Source organism: Nasonia vitripennis, chromosome 2 (genome assembly GCF_009193385.2).
Source record: "Nasonia vitripennis strain AsymCx chromosome 2, Nvit_psr_1.1, whole genome shotgun sequence".
Lineage (NCBI taxonomy): Eukaryota > Metazoa > Arthropoda > Insecta > Hymenoptera > Pteromalidae > Nasonia > Nasonia vitripennis.
In genome coordinates, this window is record NC_045758.1 from 14,921,727 (window position 1) to 14,944,705 (window position 22,979).

Genomic DNA, 22,979 nt, shown 5'->3' on the forward strand with positions numbered 1-22,979 from the left:
CGTATATATGTGCAAATCCACGGAAAACCTGACACTTTTGGGGGTCTGAGCGAACAAAATTTAAATTTGAGGGCACACCTACCAGACCTTTTTTGGGAACTTTTTTGGGTTCTTAGGCCACCCAGAACATGAAAATCTTCTCTTATGGGAAATTAACATAGGAAAAATTAACGAGAACTATAGTCTTCGCTTGACTGTAGGTACTTAATGTCTAGAGGCGCATTCCAAGAATTTGTATTAATACCATCAAAGTGTCTGAAGAAAAACCATGAAAATTTGGATTTTTTACGAAAATCAGCGATTTTTCCCAGTTTTGAAATCCAAATAACGGTCGATTTTAACCATCCGGCTCTCAAATTAAACCTCTTTTCTTCTACTTTCGCTTTCTAATTTAGATCAACGTTTTAATTGTTAATCAACTACATCATATATGCCCATCAATTATGGCTGTTTTTTCATCTTTTTCATTGCCATATATATAGCTTATGAAACTAGTAAAATGTTTAATCTGATTTTTGAAAGCGAAATTAGAAAAAAAGCTTAAATTTGAGGGCCGTACGGTTAAAATTGACCGCTCGGATCAAAAGTTATTTGGATTTTAAAACCGGGAACAATCGCTGATTTTCGTAAAAAATTCAAGTTTTCATGATTTTTCGCTATTTTTAAGCCTATTTACAACTTTTTACCTATAGGAAACTATTTTTTACTCACCAGCCCTCAAATTAAAGCTAATTCTTCTGATACTTAATTAATCGTCTTATTACAAATTTTTGGAATGCGCCTCTATACATAGTACCTACTTGAGCGATGGCTAGTTCTCATTAATCTTTCCTATGTTAATTTCCGATAAAAGAATTTAGCCATGCCTAGCAAGAAAATAAGTAATTCGAAATCGCGGGAACCCGAGGTTTTTCGTGTTCTGGGTGGCCTAAGGAACCCAAAAAATATACTTCATATATACAAATTGAGTTCTTTAATAAGTCATAATATGTTTTGAAAATTTAGTTATATAATAATTGATGGATACGATATCTTGTATTAATTTCGGCTGTTAATTATTTCATTATATTTAGTCAATCGATTGGCGTGAAATAAACTTTTATAGGCTTATTACATCGAAGGATAATTGAATGTAGGAGTTTCAAGTTTTCAGGCAATGTATCACTTTTAACGCGCCATTTCCGTAGTATTGCGGTCAACGCAATTTTTAATTCTAACATGGCAAATTTCTGACCAATACAATTACGTGGACCAGCGCTAAATGGAATGTAAGCGTAAGGATGCCTGCTTCTTACATTTTCAGGCAAAAATCGATCAGGATCAAAAACAGTTGGATTTTCCCACACTTTGGGATCACGATGCATGTCATATGCGTTGATTATGATTACCGATCCTTTGCAAATCGTGTGACCATCTGAAATCAATTTTAATATAAGTATAAGCGAAATATAGTGAATTAAATATAATTTGATTGTAATTCCTCCTTGTAGGAATTGGTATACTTAAAAAGCATATTATAGAATAGTATGATTTGTAATAGAACGCGTTTTTTTTCATGTTCTTCGCATATTCGTTGAGTAAACATAATATTGTTGTAAGTATTTGTATATTTGACTAACTTCTGCACTGTAAAAAAATTTTTTGTAAAATTACTATTATGAGTATAGTAAATGAATCAGACCTATGCTCAGCACAGTTAAATCACTAGACTAGTAACAATTTTACAACTGTAGTAGTAAAATCGCAAACAGTCTAGTAATTTTACGACGACTCTATTTTCTTCTTTAGAGGTTACCAGCGCGGTAGTAAAATTAATATCGTAAAGGCGAAATCGCAATTAAAATAGCAAATTTACCACATTTTCAAAATTTTTATATATAAAAATAAAAAATCAAGTAACTAATATAATAATAATATACAGGGATAATTTATTTGAACATTTATTTGTATTATTCTTGCAGTAATAAAAACAATATTGTTCTTAACAGAATCTTTACATTAATATTTAAATATATAAGTGTAATGACACATAACATTACATTAAGAAAGTGAATAAGTTATTAATAATATCACATCTCTTTACTTAACCTAACACTTTTTGAACGAGGAAATTTTTTAAATTTTTATATCCTGATTAACATTTCACACAACAAAATTGCATCATGCAAATTAAGTTACTGAGATCATTTTTTAACAAATTTAGAAACACTAATTAAATAATTTGTACTTTAAACTTTAAATCTACATTTGTAAATTAGGGATGCTTCATTGCTCCAATGAAAAATTTTCCAATTTTCTAAAAAACGCAAATAAGTTATGCACGATCTCCCGTTCTCCCGTTGAAGTAAAACGGTTATTTTTTATTTTTTTTTTTTTTTACATGGCATTTGGAACTCGAAAGTTCATCGCCTCATCTACGCAAGCCTTCCACGCTGCCCTATCTTGTGTCAACCCCACCCAAGATGCACCTCTCCGATCGACACCCACCCGTCCTATTTTTACTAGATCCGCTTTTACGTTGTCCTCCCATCTACGTCTAGGTCTACCTAGAGGTCGCGTTACCATCGGCCTGCCCTTCATGACACGCGCTGCCGTACGGTCGTCTCCCATTCTCGCTACGTGCCCTGCCCATCCAAATCTGCGCAATTTTATTATTCTGTTAATATTTGGTGACGCGTACAGATTGTGTAGCTCATCATTGTGTAGTCTCCTCCATTCCCCGGTTTCCTCATCTTTCTGCGGCCCGTATATTTTTCGCAAGACTTTATTTTCAAATACCCTAAAACGGTTGTCCGCCTGCTTAGTGAGGGCCCACGTTTCGCACCCGTACAGAACCACCGGCAGTATTATTGTCCTGTATATTCTTATTTTAACGTTTTTAGACAACAGCCTCGACTTAAGTAAATTACTCACGGCGTAGACGCAAGCATTACCCGAATGGAGTCTCTTATTTATTTCGACATTAATCTCGTTTCTATCATTTATGGTCGTACCCAGATACCTGAATTCGCTAACCTTTTCAAAAGTAAAATTCCCAACTCTGAGATCTTCCTCCCCTCTGCAGATCCCTAGCTTATCCACAATCATGTACTTTGTTTTTGATTCACTCACTTCTAACCCTGTATACTCCACCGCTTTTATGAGGATTTCCGCGTTTCTTGCTACCGTTTCCCTACAATCCCCCAGTATATCCAAATCATCTGCGTAGCCTAGTATCTGCGTTGTTCCATTAAGCGTTGCGCCCATCTGGCTAACCTGCATTTTTCTAACGGCATATTCTAACGTTAAGTTGAACAGCACCGTAGAGAGTCCATCCCCTTGTTTTAAACCATCGCGTATCATGAAGGGTTCTGATACATTACCGCCTACTCGGACCTTTCCCGTGCTTCCGTTCAGACATATTTGAATTAATCTCACGAGTTTTTTCGGTACACCGAGAAGTACTAGAATTTGATACATTTTGCTTCGCTTAATAGAGTCGTAGGCTTTTTTAAAATCTATAAATAGTTGGTGTATGGTTTCGCAAAATTCCCACTTTTTCTCTAACAACTGTCTTATGGTAAACATTTGATCGCTCGTCGATCTGTTGCGCCGAAATCCGCACTGATAATCTCCTACTATATCTTCCGCGAATGGAGTGAGTCTAGCTTGTATTACGTTTGACAGAACTTTGTAGCACGTTGCTAAAAGTGAAATACCCCTATAGTTATTGCAGTCTGTCTTATCCCCCTTTTTAAAAATCGGTATAATGATAGATTCCTTCCAATTTTCGGGTATTGTTTCATTTTTCCAGATGGCACATACTAGTTTATAGATTTTGAAAGTGAGCTCGACGCCCCCATATTTGAGTAACTCAGCTGGTATAGAGTCATTTTCCGCGGCTTTGTTGTTTTTTAGTTTTTTATTCGCGGCCTCTACTTCTTGGTAGCTCGGTTCCTCCACGTGGGGTTCAGCAGTGTGAATTTCGTCCCCTAATTCTTCGCTATTTTCGTGCACGTTTAATAATTTATCGAAATAATTTTTCCACAGCGACAGTAATTCGTTGTCATTTGTTACGAGGTCCCCGTTTTCGTCCTTCATCAATTGCGCTCTACTCCTAAAACCCTTTCTGATGGCGTTAATCCCTCTGTACATTTCGCGGGGGTTATTTTCCTTACTGTTAGTTTCTATTCTCCTAATAAGATTCTTTTGATACTCCCGCTTCTTATTTCTGTAGATCGCGCTCGTCCGTTTCCTTACGTTAGAATACTCTTCTACGGTCCTATCGCTTCTATTTTGTAAGCTATCTAATTTAGCCTTTTTGCGCCTTTCAAACCAGAGTTCGCACTCTTCGTCAAACCATGGTTTGCTCTTTGGCTTTTTCTTTTTACCCAGTACTTTGTACGCGGCCTCTTTTATCGTTTTTTCGATGTCCCCCCATAAGCTATTCGGTTCGTCATTCCCCTCCGGCGATGTGTTTGCTTCAAGTGCCTGAAACCTGTTATTAATTTCTATCTGGTACCTAATTCGCTCTGTTCTATCTCGTAGTTTCTCAATATCGAAGCTTTCTACCTTGTTTGCTCGCTTACTATTTTGATTCGCTACTAGTCTAGCTCTTAATTTGGCTACTACTAGGAAGTGGTCCGAGTCGCTATCTGCCCCTCTGTAAGCCCTTACGTCAAGAACATTAGTATGACGTCTTTTTTCAATGAGGAAATGATCAATTTGGTTCTGTGTGGCCCCGTCCGGCGATGTCCACGTTGCCTTGTGTATATTCTTGTGCTTAAAACACGTAGTTTTGATTATAAGATCTTTTGCCGCCGCGAAATTTATGACCCTAATACCGTTATCATTGCTGGCTTCGTGCAGGCTTTCCTTACCTATAGTAGGCCTAAACATTTCCTCCCTACCTATTTTAGCATTGAAATCGCCTAATACTATTCTTGTGTCGTAAGACGCGAACTGGTCGATTACCTGCTCTAAAGTTTCGTAATAGAGATCCTTAGCTTCTTCTTCTTTGTCCTCCGTAGGACAGTGTACATTAATAAATACATATCTATACCATTCACCTTCGATAATGATGTACGAGAGCCTATCATTGACGGATTTGAAACTTTTAACCGAATGTATGATGCTTTTGCTTACGAGAAATCCGGTGCCTAGAGATCCCCCACTCCCGGCCCCATACAGGTACGTGAAGTTACCCGATGCTAGTACTCCGCCATCTGGCCACCGCGATTCCTGTATTGCTACCAAATCTAGATTGTACCTATCAGCTTCCTTTACGAGTTCTTTAAACGCACCTGCTCTGTATAGACTGCGAACATTCCAAGTTCCGACCCTTAAGTCCCTTTTGGTTCGGATTTGATTTTTTTGAGCCATGATGTTATGTTAAACCCGCGCGCTTCGGATCCTGTTCCGATCGCAGGTGAGTCCACCGTTCTAGAGGTGATAACCCCCATACCTCTCTAGAACTAAGTATGAGAGCTTTCCGACTTTGACGAGGACAGTGTCAATTCGTCGTCAGACACACTACGGTTTCATTCTCGCATCCTAACGCCCCCCTGCAAGGCAGCGCGCCTTCGCTGGCATCGTTACCGCGTAAGACCAGGTGACGAATCATTCTACACATCCCCTTTCGGGGCAGTTGTCATCGCTCCCGCATCCTCCTCGGCAGCAGGATTTTGGCCCATTTTTGTAATGTATGATGAAAGAGATAGATTGAGAGATAAGAGATAATGTGAAGTGTTTTTGTTGTTGTGGTGCTTGCGTAGTGTTTCTAGATGAATACGTTCGACAGTGTGGGCTCATCACACCCACGCCTGTTCCTATCGGCTGTCCGCGGCTGCTTATTCAATTTATTCGCAGCTAACCTCTTTCTCAGGGGCTGTTCCTCTATCCGCAACCTAAGGACGCGCTGTGTAGTGGTGATAGGCACCCACCCGTCCGATCTGGACGACAACGCCCAAGACCCGCTTAGGGTAGCGGCATTGTAACAGGAAGTAAAACGGTTATACATTTTCAAAATGGCGACGATGGCGTCCCATGCGTAAGTAGTTGTAAATTCACTATATCATATCTAATTTTACAAGACTGGTTGTAATTTCACAAAATTCCGTACTCACAACGAAACTTTGACCAGTTGTAAAATTATTACCGTCATGCTAGTAAACGAATACGACCTATGCTGGAGATAGCTATTTTACTACCAGGTAGTAAAATTGCTAGGGAAATATTTTAATTTACTAGATTTTGTATTTTTACAATTTTGAGAGTAGTGAAATTGTCTTACTCAAGATCAAAAAGTGGTTGTAATTTTACTACCACGTTGTATTTTTATAAAGCATTTTTTACAGTATGGGGTCCTGCATTAATAGATAATTAATAAGAACTCCCAGATTATAAATAGTTTTTAAAAAACGGTTAGTAGAATTAGCAGTTGATTAAAGTCGTATGCACAAGCACGGCTTACAAAAATATTATAGAAACTTAAAAGCCTGAAAATGCTTTCTAATACAGTACGGCTCTACATTTTATTCTGACGAATACGCGTGAAAAATTTTTGGAAAAACGTTTTATTACTGTTCGAAAATCTGTATCCATTAATACGAAATATTCACTAGCTTTAAAATGATATCGGTTTCTACCATGGTCATATTTACGAGAAATTTCAAAATTTTAGACGTACCAAATATTGTATCCTCAACTAATGTTCGCAAAAAAGATGGTGCACTTGGATAAAGCCTGAGAGTTTCCTTTATAACTCGGTCCAAATATTTCAATTGACTGAGATCGGCAGCCCTTGTTGGCTTATCAACATCATTGTTGAATACTGTCTGCAGCTCTTCATGTACCTTTTTCTGAATATCTAAATGATTGCCGAGTAAAAGCAGAGTAAAAGATATTGCTGTGGCTGTTGTATCGTGCCCCTGTATTAAATTTAAAATTATATACAAAAATTAATAATTTTAATATTTTTAAGATGACAAGCCTGGGTTAAGTACAGTAAAAAAGTAATTAAATTAGAAATTATTCGCAATTTTTGAAATATTTGAAAATTTGTTAATGTATAGTGAACTAGTTTTTGGTTAATTAGTCTTTACAAAAAAAATGTTAAACTTCCTTTACGCGCTGTGTAAATTCTTTATTCATTGTGACGATAAAGGCCACTTACCACAGATTTTTTTGGAAATAATGAATTGATTATTTCTAAAACTTTCTGTACGTATTCAGAAACATATTTCATATTATTAAGTGGAGCAGACTCAGTTGTAAATGCGTTTAATTAAAAAAAAATTTAATAAAGTATATACAAATTTAGAATTGTTTCTGCAGGTAATTTATCAATTATGTTTTTTTATCGTTGCTTAACCTAGGCGTGTCTCCTTAGTTCAGACTGAAAAAATTACAAATTAATCAATTGCGCTACTAATATTGTTAGGTACTGACGCTTGAATAAGATCTTATTATTTGTCAATTTCGCATTATAAATTTTGTGCAATTTTCATTTGATTAATAATTGTGTGATTTTTTTCTTATTTATCAATCAAAGGCAGATTATTTAATTATAAATTGATTCTTACAGCAAACATGAACGTATCTACTTCATTGCGTAACTCATCATTTGATAACGGATTCTTATCATTTTCACTTGCTTCTAATAATAGGTCCAAAAACGCTTTATTTCTTTGTTTTATACCTGGAAGTAATTTGTACATGATTACTACAATGACTAATACGTATTAAATTTTATGTATTATTTATAGAATTCTTGTACAAACCAAATTCGTCTTCTTTATCTTCATCCTTAGATGATTTCAGTTTTCGTCTTTCATCTAATCTCTCTTTTATCACCTTAAATAAATATGAAATATAAATAAATTCTATACATATTTCAGACAAAACAAAATTTTCTTTCACTTAATCATTTTCAATAATATAGCACACCTTGGAACTATATTCCCGCATAACACTGATGGCAGCTTGGGACTGTTTTCCATCTTCAGTTTTTGAGTAAATAAAGTCTGACGCATACCAAGGACGTAGGTAACGATTGACCACAAATCTTGACATTCTAGAAATTGAAGTTCGTACATAATAAAGTTGCAAGTCATTATTAATGGCTAAAACTTTCACCCGTGTATTAATATTAAGTTGAATACTTGCTGATTTACAGATTTAGTGTATAGGTTCATCGAACCTCTTTGTGCATCCATATCTATACCCATTGCGGTTTTGCAAATTACATCAAGAGTGAATCTGGATGCAAAGCTGAATATATCTACTGGTTCTTTAGGATTGGATGATACTTGTTCTTTCAAACACTCATTGAATACATCAGCTTTTTCATGCATTGTTTCCGTAAACTGTTCCAAAACCCGAAAATGAAATGCAGGCGTTAAAAGACGTCGATGATGGTGCCACTTTTTTCCTACCCCAAAAAAGACGAATTAATATTTTAATTAACTACTATATCATTTTGTAAAATCTATAAATTATTGCGTAGAGTTTATACATTATAATCTTTACCTGTTAATGTTAGTAAGCCATCGCCTAGCCATGGTATAATTATGTTATAAATTGATGACTTTTTTATATTTACCGTACTTGTGAGAAGAACCTTAGTAAGCCAAATTTATCACATATTTATTGTTATGTTTTCTATGATTACAATCAAGCTTTTGAAATTTTATCAATACCTCCATATGATGTGGTTTTTGTATATTAACATATGGTTGCATACCCAACCACATAATATATACATTTCCCTTGAATTTTTCTTGCAACTTTGTAAACCATTCTATGTGATCTAAATAATAAAAAATTTTTATCTTTTAGCAGTGATTTAGAAGAAATTTAAACAATATTATTCTTTATCAGTTTGTTTTGATACTTTTAATCTGCGTAATGTTTATATAAATAAATGCGAAATTTATTAGATCGTACATAGAAATATGCAACATTTTATAAATTTACAGTTAGAAAATATATTATTTCATTGGAACACAATCATGAACATTTACCGATGACAAAAAATACTAATTTAATTATAAAACCAGTTTATGAATAAAAAGTTACAGTTTAACGAACTGTGCAAGTATTTAAAAGTTTTAATAATCTTATCTTATGTTGATTAATTTTAGTCAAAATACTTTTTACCTTCATTAGGAATACGTAATAAATCCCAAACTACACCGATGAAGGGTAAGCCTACAGATGGTAATTTTCTATATCTATACTTCAAATAAAGATAATCGAATAAGGGCTTCAATATAAATGTGGCAACTCCGAACAATACAAGTGTTGCAGTTGTAGACACATACAACATTATTTTTATATTTTTATTAGTGTTATATATATTTATATGATTTATACAAAATTATTGTATGACGTTACTGTTAAAATGAAAGACGCGACGATTGATTTTTATATTATAATAAAATATGAAATAGAATAACATAAATAATATAAATTATTTACAGCGATGAACTACTCCTCTGCACTTTGTAACGGTACGTTATGTACTAATGTTTATCAGTTTTACCGATACCGTCGTTTAAGGTACATTATGTGATATCGCGTATTTTAATTAGACAGGCGTCCTTAAGAACGTAAGTATGCCGACACGAAGCGGGGATCAATGAACAATTGAACGAGCATTAAAATGTACTCTCATTCGCCAAATTTTTTACTGGACAGAAATAAGAAAGACTTTTCTGTAATAAAAGAGAGTGTAGCATAACTTTCTAATCAATATGTATATCGTTCTCAAAATTATACTTGACTTAGAAATACTTTATGAGCTCAAAATCTAGCTCGACAACCGGAGGAGTCGGACACGCGTTGTATTAGATCAGCTGTTGAGCCTTCTTGGCAATGGTATAGAGCTGGTAGGCATAAAGAGCAGAGATTAGTAGAGAAATTGCCGATGCCGTGTTAAAAATGCGTGGCGAATTCGATCATGACGCCACTTGCGGCCTGCGATCGAACTATATGCATCTAGAAAAGGAGCGTAGGGGAAGTATACGCATCCAGCGGCAGTGGAGGAGAAGAGAGAGGCGCTATATATTCTTAGGTCCACCGCGCCACGAAAAGTGACAAACGGCGACTGTCGAATTTGCGCAACCACACCTCGCGGTAGTTTCAACCAACACCAAATAACTATTCGGGCATATTATTGGACTAAAAAGAATGTTTAAACAACAACATAAGTGTAAAAAAATTAGAATCTAAAACTTTTGAAAACTTTAATTTTTTAGAGGGATTATGGTTAAACCCACACAAACAAGTTAAGCTTAAGCTTAAACAAAGCTAAATTAAACTAATAAGCCACCCCAGCCTCCCAATAAACATATGCTACTCGGGTTCGAGTCCGAGTCTCAGCAAATCTTTTTTTTCTACTTGCTGATAAAATATACAGTATACAATAATAACGCAATATGCCATTCTGCTTCTGCAATTATATTTCAATAAATATAATAAAAAAAAACTATAAATAATGGTAGTTATACATTGCAGGTCCCCTCTGTACCGTATTTTTCTTTTACATGGCATTTGGAACTCGAAAGTTCATCGCCTCATCTACGCAAGCCTTCCACGCTGCCCTATCTTGTGTCAACCCCACCCAAGATGCACCTCTCCGATCGACACCCACCTGTCCTATTTCTACTAGATCCGCTTTTACGTTGTCCTCCCATCTACGTCTAGGTCTACCTAGAGGTCGCGTTACCATCGGCCTGCCCTTCATGACACGCGCTGCCGTACGGTCGTCTCCCATTCTCGCTACGTGCCCTGCCCATCCAAATCTGCGCGATTTTATTATTCTGTTAATATTTGGTGACGCGTACAGATTGTGTAGCTCATCATTGTGTAGTCTCCTCCATTCCCCGGTTTCCTCATCTTTCTGCGGCCCGTATATTTTTCGCAAGACTTTATTTTCAAATACCCTAAAACGGTTGTCCGCCTGCTTAGTGAGAGCCCACGTTTCGCACCCGTACAGAACCACCGGCAGTATTATTGTTCTGTATATTCTTATTTTAACGTTTTTAGACAACAGCCTCGACTTAAGTAAATTACTCACGGCGTAGAAGCAAGCATTACCCGAATGGAGTCTCTTATTTATTTCGACATTAATCTCGTTTCTATCATTTTTTAATTATGAGGGTTGATTTCATAAAGACGATCATGGCCACTGACATTAAGGGCTTAGAGTTTAGTCTGTAATAGAGTTTATCGCTGATTGCTTATAAATATATCATTGTTTATGAATCATATTCACCGCGTAAGCCCGAATCCTTGACAGTTACCGCCGCTTATGTTATTTCTCCTCTATGCTCTGCCGCGCCGCGATGTGATTGTGTACTCTCTACTTCCCTCTTCGCCGCTGCTGCTGGTGGGGAAGCTAGTTTCGTACGGCCGCCCCTACTTCTCCTCCGCTGCTTCTAGATGCTTATAGTTCGGAGCGAAAATCGCAGGGCGGCGCTAGCTTACGACTGCATATCGCACGGCACGCTTTCGCCCATGCTCATCGGCAATCTCTCTACTAATCTCTGTAAAGAGTTCCGCCGTTTTCAATGTCTATACATAGATGATTTTCATGACTGCTCCAAGAGTAACCCCATTATTGCTAAACCCTTTTAGGATTCTCTTCTGTACTTACTTAGCCTTTTATGCATTCTGCACAAACATTCTACATGCATTTTGTTACTTTACAACGGTATATAATGGTTTCGTAGTTTTTGGCGAAATAAAATAAAAAGTATGCGTTAAGTTATTCTGCTAATGCAGGGTGATTTTTGTGTTTGTACGGTGTTCAAGAAATTAGGAACTGTTGATTTATAAGGAACATTATGCAAAATCAATAAATCAATATACTTTTATTTTCCCACCAACGATGACAGTAGCATACATTAAAGTTTTTAGAAACATCGGTGATGAATATACCAAAAAGCGTCGACTTATATGTGTCATGGTCCTTCATCTGGTGCGTGTCTGTAGCGCGGCCATGACAAGTAGAATATGGAATATCTTTATTTACTTTTTCATTTTTTTTAAATTTATTTAATACGCATTTATATTTTAACTTATATGTGCGATTACAAACACGCCATTGTATTTTAAAAATTACCACCTCAGGCGAGTCATATTTACATAAATTTTGCAACAATTATCGAATCTCAGAAGGACCTTTTTTAATCAACTAAAACTTGTACTGCAAAATCTGAGGGCGGTCAAAAAACGTTTACTCGTCCGATGTGCGGAAGATGACATATTATTTAACAATAGGAGTAAAATACAGTTCAAGACTTTCGTTTTGCGGTCTTAATATGAAAGTGTGAATCATTTTAATTTCAGTCGGTTTCAAAACACTCGAGATTTGCCATTTTCGCAGAATAGCAGTCAATGCAGTCTTTACCTCCAACAGAGCAAATTTCTGACCAATGCAATTTCTTGGTCCAGCACTAAAAGGTACGTACGAATACGGATGCCTGCTACGAATGTTTTCTGGTAAAAAACGATCAGGATCAAATGTTTCAGGATCTTTCCAAACTTTAGGATCATGGTGCATTTGATAAATATGAATGTTCACAAATGTTCCTTTTGGTACATGATGGTTGTCTAAAAGTATAATATCGTTTGTGACTTCACGGGTGATCTAAATATATTTTAGTAAAATAATAATGATAGTTTTTTAACAGCTTATCAGTGCTTACCAATGACTGTATCATGAGTTAGACGTCGGCTGACCATAGGAGCACTGGGATATAATCTTAATACTTCTTTTATAACTCGGTCTAAGTACTTCAATTCCGACAACTGCTTAGAATTTGCAGTTTCGCCGCTATCTCCGAATATTTCTTGCAGTTCTTTATGAACTTTAGCTTGTATTTCTGGAGCGTTAGCAAGAGCGAACAGACCCCAAGAAATAGCCGAAGATGTAGTATCGTGACCCTAAAATATACGAATATAAATTTTATGGTAAAGAGGTTTTAAAAAATTTAGGCAAATTTGATAATTACCGCAAACATAAACGTATCCACTTCTTCTCTTAATTCCTCAAACGTTAAAGGGTTGCTAGCATTTTCACTTGCACTTAATAAAAGATCCAAAAACGCTTTGCGTTTGCGTTTCCCTGAAAAGATAATATTTAATTTTAATGTAATTACGTTCGGTGAATATATTAATTTTATTTGTTAACTATTCGTATTTTATAAACGTAGGCAGTCGTTGATATTTACCGAACTCATCTACTTCATCACTCAACTCTTTATTGCTGAATGACTTTTCTTTTCTTTCCGCTTGTTTTTGTCTAATCACCTTTAAAAGTTATTTGTTAATTAACACGATAAATTCTAATGAAGTTTTTTTTTTCATCATTAAATAATTCATACCTTTTCCGTAAAACTATGCATTATCTTGACAGCATTTAAAGCTTCCTTTCCCTTGTTTGTGCGGTAATAAATTGCATTCCATTTCAACCATGGTTTGTAAAATCTTTCTACTGTTAATCGAGCATAACTGTAATCATACAAATTGGAATAGCCATCGCAATTTAAAAAATAAATTAATAATTTCGAGAAAGTAAAATATTAGAATATTGTTTCGCAATTACGTGTGTACAGCTTTGACATAAGCACTTTCTGGATTCCGTTGTGTATCAATGTTTACACCCATGGCAGTTTCGCATATCGTGTCTAGAGTGTATTTAACAACTAAGCCAAAAATATTAATTGGCGCCTTTGGGTCAGTCTTTAACTCAGACTCTATACATTCTTTGAAGATTTCGACTTTTTCACGCATTACTGCTCCATATTCTTCAAGTACACCAAAATGAAATGCAGGTGTTATAAGTCGCCTGTGGCTGAACCATAATTCACCTAAACAAATGTTATAAAAGTCATAGTAACGAATTTAAAAAAACTTATTCTGGTACATTTTTTAGCGAATTTGAATCAATTTGAATGCCTGTCAAAATTATAGAAATAGGTTAGAGATAACGAATACCAAAACTCATATGTTACGCGTATCTAAAATTCAGACATATTAAATTGTTTGAGTTCTAGTCAGATTCTATATACCCTTTCAGTTTTCACTTCACCATGACGCTGCGCATATTCATTCATTAATTCACGATTGCTTCGACACTTGGTGGCATATCAAGTCAAGGACACCGAGTGAGCACATTGCTGTTAATTTTTAAAACAATTTTATGTAAAATCGAAAAACCTATCAGAAAATATAAAATAGTATGCGCATTTTTAGTAGCGAAATCTACTTAATTTACATATAAGAAATGTAAATTTTTCGCACCTTTCCTTAAATCTCTTTTTTTCATTCGTACGGACTCGTGATTTTATATCGAGAAATTAGTCGAACTAATGATGAATCCTATAATTGCGTTTATACTCGACTAAAAAGTAAATTTTTTTAGTACTTAGTGTTTTTTCGAAAATAATATCGTCAACTGTTATATTTCGTAAACAATCTGTTATAATTTATTTATATTATGTTCAAGGTTTAGAGTATTTTATGGTATTTCTGCTCTTGATACACTACTATGTTACTTTTTACGATAACTATTCATTGTCACCATATGATATTTATATCACTAACCTGTTGATGTTACTAATCCATCCCCTAACCAGGGTTTCATATAATCGTAAGTTGCTGCTTTTGTTATCAGTGTATTGCTTGGTAGAATCACCTAAAAATAGTAGTAAAGATGGGGTTCTTATGAATTTTATATCTCGCAATATTCTATTTTTAAACGCTTTCAATGACATTACCTCCATTTGTTGAGGCCTACGTAATATCACGATTGGTTGTGTACCAACCCATGCTAGAACCATTCCAGATTCGAATTTGAAACACAAATCGTTAAACCATTGCCATACATCTGTAATCGAATGTAAATCATTTAATTGAAAATATCGCAAAAGTATTCTAGTACATTTTACTGTAATATTTTTAAAAATGTTTTAATATACATATTATACACACATAAATACCTTCTTTTGGAATTCTCATTCGTTCTAAAACAATGCCAACAAATGGTAATAATGTTGGTCCAGGTATCGTTGACAATTTTTGTCGGAGCCCCACATACTCATAGATCCACCGAGAAATAACAAAACCAACTATTGCTAATAATGTAAATAGCAGTAACAATGGTACCATTGTTATTTCGTGCAAATATCAATGTTGAGTTATGTACGGAAATAAGTAAAATACGTGTAGCTCGTGCAGAAATCCGAAGTAGACTGACACTTTCTCTTGAACGAACCAATCCCCACCACTTTTGCAAAAGCAGCTTCGTCTTTTGATGTACAACAACGTTCAAGTTTTAATGTACACACAATTTCATTTATAACGTAACTAATCTTATCCAAACATAAATGAATTTTAGTCATGTTTCGAGAATTCCGTTACAGTTTTCTTTTTTGAATGCTTTATATCAAAGGGGTCGACAAATGAAAAAGATATAAAATTACCAATAATTTTTTCAACTTTAGAAGTACTGCCTCGGTAGTATAATGCTATAATTATATAGATAGTAATAGATAGTTGATATAAAAAGCATTTGAACAGATTTTTAGCTGTATGAACACATACTGCGGAAAACATGCTGCAATATAACTTATTTAGCCAGAATCACGATGACTAGGCAATTTTATCATAAAACAAGAACCCAGGAATCGCAGTCCGTGTTTTCGGCGAAATTCAAATTTGAAAAGGTATATTTTCATTGTAATAGCGTATTGAATAATTTTATTGTAACAACTATTTCTTATTATTATTCATATTATTTACAATTATTACAACATGAACTACTAAGGTATCTATGCACATACAACATAATAATATAAAAAATATTCATCGTATAAAATTTTACTAATGTTACATTATTAATTAATTATTACATTTAGTGTTCATATTCCTAGAAACGTCTATATCAAATATACAGAAAAATATAAAATCAATTTGTACGTGTATTATTTATTTTAGGAGTAAAATATAAATTAATTTTATCGTCAAATGGTCTTAATGTGAAATCAGACACTAATTTAACTTCAGTTGGTTTTAAAGCACTTTTAACACTCCACATTCGTAAAATTTTTGTTACAATAATTTTAATTTCTAAAATTGCATATTTTTGCCCAATACAATTTCTTGACCCATTGCTAAAAGGCAAATATGCATATGGATGTCTTTCGCGGCTGTTTTCTGGTAAAAAACGATCTGGATCGAATATTTCTGGATTTTTCCAAACTTCAGGATCGTGGTGTAATTGATAAACTTGAATAGTGATAAGAGTTTTTTCAGGTATAAAATAGTTATCTGAAATTCATCAAATTAAATGTTAAGATCAGTAATGCATTTATTTTAACGTATATAATCATCTTTCTATTTATACAAAAAATTTTAAACTCGTTTTAGACGTATGTAATTGTCACTCTGCAATATCTATTTCAACTATAAAAGCCACTTGCAAGAAGAGCCAACACTCGTTAGTTCATGAATTTGGTTGAAAACCAAGAAAACGAATTGTTAGCTAAAAAAACGTAGACCGTAATGTCCGTAATAGATATTTATACTTGTCGGCGTGCATTTAAAGAGTGTATATTATACTTTAACAATAGATATAGATATAGCAAATCCTTGATCCACAGTGTGTAGACTCTTTTTATTGTCGTGGCTTTTTCGAACATATTGAGATCTACTAAAACAGTCTACACTCGGCTAGATTCAAAATGAGCCAATTTTTTCGATCACTTATTAATCTTTAACTTCATTATTCGTTACAAATCAATTTTTTTTAATCATTAGATGAAACTTAATAAGAATGACAATTATGCATTTCTCAAAGTGCCAGTATCATAAAATCCTTACCAATTACTGAATTGCGATCTAATAAACGACTAATCATAGGAAGACTTGGATATAGTCGTAAAACTTCTTTTATAACTCTATCTAAATACTTTAACTGACTTAATTGTTGTATCGTTGGTCGTTCATGACAATTTCCAAACATGTTTTCGAGTTCGACATGGACTCTGGCTTGTACGCCTGGATCATTCCCAATCGCAAATAGAGTCCAAATTATGGCGGTTGCAGTTGTTTCGTAACCCTTCAATCAAATAGCAACAATACTATAGCATAGATATTTGGTGAAAAAAATTCTAATAAACTGTTGAAAAGACTTACAGCAAAAATGAATGTGTCAATTTCTTGCCGAATTTCTTCGAGCGTTAAAGAATGGTTACCGGATTGGTTAATATCCAACAAAAGATCTAAAAACGCTTTGTTTTTTCGTTTTCCTAAATGTTGAATATATAATAAAAATGTCTATGAATTGGTATATAAATATATAATATAAGAATTACCACATTGATTGCCATCTTTGGAGTCCGGTCTCTTAAATTTATCTATTTGTTTTTGCCTTATTACCTAAGATTTATAATTAAGTTAAGTGGTAAAATGATGCAATGACACAAATTTATATTTTTTTCATACCTTTTCCGTAAATTTGTGCATACATTCTACAGAATTCAAAAATTTTTTTCCTCTTTTTGTTTTATGGAAGATAAAATTCCATCTCATCCATGATTGAAAGTATCTTTCAGTGGATATTTGAATACAGCTGCAAAATTATAAATAATAAATCTTGATACTTAATCATTTTTATCGGTATTATTGTCGAATAAATTATGAAGGGTTGTTTAGGTTTTGATAGGAAAATCTTATAACCTTGTAAAATATGTACACGACTACATAAATGGCAGTTTATTATAGTATAAATTGCATATAGTTATAGTGTTGCTTCAAATTATTTTAAAAGTCCAGTCAATTAAGAAATTACGTTTGCAGCAATATTGTAAACTAATTTACTTTGAACTTCAAATCAAATTTGAATAAACGGCCCAATATGATAATTTCCTGTTAAATAATTATTTATATTTTACAAAGTTTGAAGTTCATGTTCAAATATTTCGCCAAATTAGTATAATATATTATTAAATTACTTGTAAAAAGCTGTAACATAATCATTTTCTGGTTTTCTTTGTATATCCATATTGATGCCCATAGCACTTTCACAAACAGTATCAAGAGCATATCTCATGACAAGATCCAAAATATTAATAAATGAATCAGGATTCAATTCTACTTTGGCACGCATTATTTCAGTTAAAACGTCCGCTTTATCATGCATCACAGCTGTATATTCGTCAAGAATATTGGAACATAAAGCCGGCATTATAAGTTGTCGATGATTAAACCAGACCTCTAAACAAAAGAACATTTAAAATAAACATATAGCCTACTGTACGAAATGAGCGTAAGATGCGTTAATTTTAGAATTTATTGATGAATCATTCTTAAGGTGGTCCCATAGTCAATTAAAAATTCAAATTTCGCGCCACAAAATAACAGACGAATTAATACTTAATTTACTTATAACAATTAAATAAAGCAAAATTACGAAAAATCAAAAGTTACTTGCCCTCCGTAATATAATTATTCATTACTGTCAAAAGTTTTATAAGAATATGTCGCCGAGAAAACCTTGAAAAATATAAAAAAATCATATTTTTCAAGGTTCCCTCGGCGATATATTCTTGTAATAACTTAAAACTATGGACAATGATGGATAATTATATTACGGAGGGCGAGTATATATACTCTTGATTTTTCGTAATTTTGCTTTATTTAATTGTTATAAATTAAGTATTTTTTCGTCTGCTATTTTGTGGCGCATTGACTATGGGACCCCCTTAATATAATAACCCCTGATGTAGTGCACGTGTAATGTGATTTTATGCAGTGAAATCACATTAGTCATGTAAATATTTAAATTTGTAAAAATAAATATTAAAATATCTGAAAGAAATAATATTGAGAGAAACAAGTCATAGGATTAAAAGAATGTATTTTCGTACTTTCAATCGAAATGATGGGCATATTTCAAACATGCAAGACAATTTATAATTTACAGATTTTAGAGCATTGCTTGAATTTTAAATTATGCAACATTGAATATTTTAAATATAGATATTTTTTTGTATATTTAGAGTTATTGTAGTATTTACCAGTTGAGGAAAATAGCCCATCTCCCAACCAGGGTGACATAAATTTATAGAACCTTGATTTAGCTACTGTTTCACAGCTTGATGAAAGTATCTATAATTAATACAAGGATTTTTAAATAATTCATAAATTTATAAGGATTCCATTTATATACGTAAACTTTTACTTGTATTTGGTGTGGTTTACGAATATTTACAACAGGTTCCATTCCAAACCATGTTACAACCAGACCATTCTTAAATGTAAAGCACAAGTCATTAAACCATTTAAATTTATCTGAAAAGTAATGGATGAATATGAAAACTGAGCATATTTTCAAGTCAAAAATATGAGTATCTTAATTAAATTGAATACTACAACATATTCCTCAAAAATAATAAATAGTATCTAATTATATCATATTTTTGCGAATGCATGCATTATTTTACAGCTTGATACGGTTATTAAGAAACAATATTTTAATAGACAATCTTAGTAAAATAGACGTGATTATGATCCTAGATCGAAAAAAATGTACATACCTTCACGAGGAAGTCTTTTCATTCGCCATAGCGATCCTATAAACGGATAATTTCTTGGTCCTGGTATATGTCCCAGCGTTTGACGTAATTCGTAATATTCTGACAATGATACATAAGCAATGGCGACACAGATCACAATTATAAGATATACGATTACTAGTGTTATGGGTCCCATCTCGTAGTTGCTGAATGTTTAAACGTGCTATGCAAATATGCAAGATATTATTACGATAATAGTGTTATAAGTGCGTCATTAGGATTATGTTTTAGATGTTATAGATTCAAATAATTCAACAAAATTATATACTATTAGCCAACAAACCACTTTTACGTTATTTCCAAGCATTGTTACATAATATAAAGAATGTATTTTTTATTAAAATGTACATCCATATACAGTAGCCGTCATCTTACTTAAAAACTTATTTTCTATGATATTAATTAATGTGATAAACATAAATAATTGCTATTCAACACTTTCAAACCAATTAATTATAATTGGGCGATTAATATATTTTAATAAATATTGAGCTATAAATGTATTATCGTTAAAAAGCTCTAATTACAGTTACATTAATTAATACGGCATGAATATAGTTAAAATAAGAAAACGTAACTTTTGCTTTATGGATGATATAAGGTACAAAAAACTATAAACAACACACATTAGTTTATAAAATATACAATTACTATTAAATTTTAATTTAATTACCTTTCAATCGTATTTTAATTTTAACAACAAGATTGTAAAATTCACTTCAGCCTAATTAAGTTTCGCTAATGTAAAGATGAAAATCTTATCAGAAAATACTCAGACGAGAGCGCAACGTATATAGCTGTAGTAACCCGATAAGAAGCTCACGTAAGACTGGCATCCGAAGGTTCGATATCCTTTCATGAAACCTTTTGTGGTGTATAGCACATGAATGAATTATTTTATAGTGTTTTATTTTGTATTTACAACTTCTTCAATTTGGCTCTCAAATGTTTATAAATTGTTTCAAAATATTTCAAATTTTAATTTAAAGGGGCCACCACACCAGTTATCTAGATATACTACCAATGTTAATTTACGCTCCCAACTTCTGGAAAAACGAGAGCTTTTATGACTTTCAAAAAATTACAGGACCATATTAGAGGAAACTATTAGAAGAAAAGGATACTTAAGATATGTCAAATATTTTGTGTTAGATCAGATCGAACGTTTATTATTTATTTTGGCTAAGGTTAGGCGCTCGGAAGGAAAGCGTACTTTAAAGTATCTTTTTCTCCAGGACCCCGTTGACGGCTGTTATCCAGCTCGCTTCCGCGCAAAGGCGGTATCACAAACTATAACCGGTAATTTTTTCAGACTTCTATGTACAGCAGTTTTTCTAAAAGTTGGGTGCAAAGGAGCACGTCAATTTAACACGGTTAGTATATCTATATAACTGGTGTGGTGGACCCTTAAGAAAACTTTTTACACTCGGTTGGCTTGCGCTAATACGTTCACACGAGGCTAAAATCACATTCTTTAACTAGAATCGGTATGTATTCACTTATTTTTTAACGTCGTGTGTGCAAAGATTGATTTAGCATACGCTTTTTGTCACAGCCTATGCAAATCTGAGTTATATATTATTACTCTCAACTTTACAGCAATCTTATTGAAACGGTAAGAACATTATTTTAGAGCAAGTTTGAGACAAAAGGCATTTTATAGCACTGCGTGACCTAAGTCCGTGTTTATGTCACTCCTATCCGTGACCTAAACAGTCTTTTATAGAACAGCGTGGCTAAAATCCGCTGTTAAGTCACGAATAGGCGAGACTTGCGGATTTGAGCAGTCTGTGCTATAAAATTTTATACGATACTCTTGACTTAAATGGTTCAGTTTTACACGGCGCTTAGCGCCCTCGCTGCGCTCGGGTGCTAACTGCGCCGTGTAAAAAAGAACCATGTAAGTCACACGTATCGTAATGTACTATTATCGCACCGTGCTTTATCGTCCGAGCGTAGCGAGGACGCTAACTGCACGGTGCAGTACAGGACTGTTTATGTCACGGATAGTTGTGACATATCGGACTTAGGGCAGGCAGATGCTATAAAATAGTACACGATACTTGTGACTTAAATCGATCCATTATTATCACGGTGTGTAATAATGAGCCGTTTAAGTCACATGTATCGTAATATACTATTATAATATTTATGTCATGCTATATTCTCATACTAACTATCTTCAAACCATACCCATCGCAGCCTAAATGGATAGCAGGAACGCATACATTTTCATAAGTATAGGTGTACTCAAATTTATCAACGATATCATAATATAGTTTTTGATATAATATATGCGAAAAATAAATTTCCAAACAGCTAGGGGCCTGGTATTTAAGCTTTGATGCATGATTGATGACCGAGTTGATTTTTTTAAATTGAATATAAGTAGCTATAAGGTTCCACATTAAAAATGATTTTTGTAAAAAATTAAAACATCGATTGATAATTTGAAAAAACATACACGATTTATATTTACTATATATAAATCACGTATTACAATAGCTGTTTTGATTAAGTAAAATCAATCATCAACATTATGTACTGCTATCAAACCATCGCGGTTCAATAACGTTGCATTTTATAGGAGGCAATGGAGTTGGCGAAATTGCTGGTAGATCACTCGGCATAAATTCACCTGGCCAAAGGTGTAACCTATCCAGTATAATAAAACCTTCCAAAAATAGACGAAAAATAGGTATCAGTACGTTAGGCATACGTCTGCGACTTGAAGCTTTTTGCGGCCATATGAATACTAGTTTTGATCCTCCTGCAAGATATGCACAACTGTTGTATTCAATCTGAGATTAATTTTCATTCATACAACAAAAAAGGCTCTACCTGAACTAAATTTTTTAATTTTTGTAGCTCCAACGTGAAACGGGTTAACGCCTGGTGGTGCTTTGAACATGCCAGAGATTTCTGATGTCTTTCGAGAGTGCAAAATACGAATTTGATTTTGCTTTTCGTCAAAATTATTACAAGGCAAATTCTTCTTTTCTTCAACATCTATGTCTAAGCTTCCGATGTCTAAATACTGCATACCTTCTTTGTATATTTTCAAATAATTTTACGCCGAATAATATTTTTTTAAAATCGTACTAAAATAAACGTTTTAATTTTACATCCGAGGTTATGGTACTGATTGATATATTTTTTTTATATAATAATTACTGCTTCAACTTTAAGTATACAGAACTAAAAAAAATGTTCGCCAATAATACTCTCATTTTTACTTTCGAATCAGAATTTAAAGTTAAAATACATAATTTATATAATAAAATACATATTTATATAATACGATTTACGAATATGATACAGAATTTGAGAATTTTACTTATTCCGCTTGAATAA

The 22,979-nt window shown here is 33.5% G+C and overlaps 4 protein-coding genes across 5 annotated transcripts; all 4 read right to left on the reverse strand.

The window, feature by feature from the left end:
• Positions 1–920: 920 nt before the first annotated feature.
• CYP4BW5 (cytochrome P450 4BW5) lies at positions 921–9,505 on the reverse strand. Its single transcript, NM_001172520.1, has 9 exons — positions 9,139–9,505; positions 8,679–8,788; positions 8,509–8,599; positions 8,146–8,410; positions 7,927–8,053; positions 7,761–7,833; positions 7,563–7,678; positions 6,668–6,908; positions 921–1,414 (listed from the first exon to the last, which is right to left on the reverse strand). The coding sequence occupies exons 1-9, from the start codon at positions 9,305–9,307 to the stop codon at positions 1,074–1,076; spliced, it is 1,533 nt and encodes a 510-aa protein (NP_001165991.1). The 5' UTR covers positions 9,308–9,505; the 3' UTR covers positions 921–1,073.
• A 2,331-nt stretch (positions 9,506–11,836) lies between these two features.
• Positions 11,837–15,240, reverse strand: LOC100120397 (cytochrome P450 4C1). Its single transcript, XM_001603994.6, has 9 exons — positions 14,988–15,240; positions 14,766–14,875; positions 14,593–14,683; positions 13,592–13,856; positions 13,371–13,497; positions 13,218–13,296; positions 12,999–13,111; positions 12,693–12,930; positions 11,837–12,597 (listed from the first exon to the last, which is right to left on the reverse strand). Exons 1-9 carry the CDS (start codon positions 15,154–15,156, stop codon positions 12,251–12,253), a joined length of 1,539 nt encoding a protein of 512 aa, XP_001604044.1. The 5' UTR covers positions 15,157–15,240; the 3' UTR covers positions 11,837–12,250.
• A 96-nt stretch (positions 15,241–15,336) lies between these two features.
• Positions 15,337–21,446, reverse strand: LOC100120424 (cytochrome P450 4C1). Of its 2 annotated transcripts, none has more exons than XM_001604018.6 (10): positions 20,299–21,446; positions 19,587–19,788; positions 19,232–19,341; positions 19,068–19,158; positions 18,003–18,264; positions 17,494–17,620; positions 17,364–17,427; positions 17,185–17,297; positions 16,870–17,107; positions 15,337–16,317 (listed from the first exon to the last, which is right to left on the reverse strand). In XM_001604018.6, exons 2-10 carry the CDS (start codon positions 19,759–19,761, stop codon positions 15,956–15,958), a joined length of 1,542 nt encoding a protein of 513 aa, XP_001604068.2. In that variant the 5' UTR covers positions 19,762–19,788; positions 20,299–21,446; the 3' UTR covers positions 15,337–15,955. The 2 variants fall into 2 exon arrangements, with proteins under 2 accessions (XP_001604068.2, XP_008202196.1); XM_008203974.4 differs by having other exon boundaries at positions 15,746–16,317; positions 19,232–19,300; positions 20,299–20,376.
• Positions 21,447–22,067: 621 nt separating this feature from the next.
• On the reverse strand, positions 22,068–22,969 carry LOC107981376. The gene is made up of 2 exons (XM_016987114.3): positions 22,467–22,969; positions 22,068–22,395 (listed from the first exon to the last, which is right to left on the reverse strand). The coding sequence occupies exons 1-2, from the start codon at positions 22,666–22,668 to the stop codon at positions 22,163–22,165; spliced, it is 435 nt and encodes a 144-aa protein (XP_016842603.1). The 5' UTR covers positions 22,669–22,969; the 3' UTR covers positions 22,068–22,162.
• Between the last annotated feature and the right edge of the window lie 10 nt (positions 22,970–22,979).

Bases quoted from the DNA above. Each gene is read 5' to 3' on its own strand.
- LOC100120397 (XM_001603994.6), bottom strand. From the start codon at position 15,156: ATGGTACCATTGTTACTGCTATTTACATTATTAGCAATAGTTGGTTTT. The intron at 14,876-14,987 runs GTATTTATGTGT...ATTCGATTACAG, and splicing joins AATGAGAATTCCAAAAGAAG to ATGTATGGCAATGGTTTAAC. The intron at 14,684-14,765 runs GTAATGTCATTG...TACTATTTTTAG, and splicing joins GTAGGCCTCAACAAATGGAG to GTGATTCTACCAAGCAATAC.
- CYP4BW5 (NM_001172520.1), bottom strand. From the start codon at position 9,307: ATGTTGTATGTGTCTACAACTGCAACACTTGTATTGTTCGGAGTTGCC. The intron at 8,411-8,508 runs GTAAAGATTATA...TTTTTGGGGTAG, and splicing joins TGGCTTACTAACATTAACAG to GAAAAAAGTGGCACCATCAT. The intron at 7,679-7,760 runs GTTTGTACAAGA...AATTACTTCCAG, and splicing joins AGATAAAGAAGACGAATTTG to GTATAAAACAAAGAAATAAA.
- LOC107981376 (XM_016987114.3), bottom strand. From the start codon at position 22,668: ATGCAGTATTTAGACATCGGAAGCTTAGACATAGATGTTGAAGAAAAG. The intron at 22,396-22,466 runs GTAGAGCCTTTT...CATATCTTGCAG, and splicing joins AATTAAAAAATTTAGTTCAG to GAGGATCAAAACTAGTATTC.
- LOC100120424 (XM_001604018.6), bottom strand. From the start codon at position 19,761: ATGGGACCCATAACACTAGTAATCGTATATCTTATAATTGTGATCTGT. The intron at 18,265-19,067 runs GTAAATACTACA...TCTTTTGTTTAG, and splicing joins TGGGCTATTTTCCTCAACTG to AGGTCTGGTTTAATCATCGA. The intron at 17,108-17,184 runs GTAAGTCTTTTC...ATTTGATTGAAG, and splicing joins TTGACACATTCATTTTTGCT to GGTTACGAAACAACTGCAAC.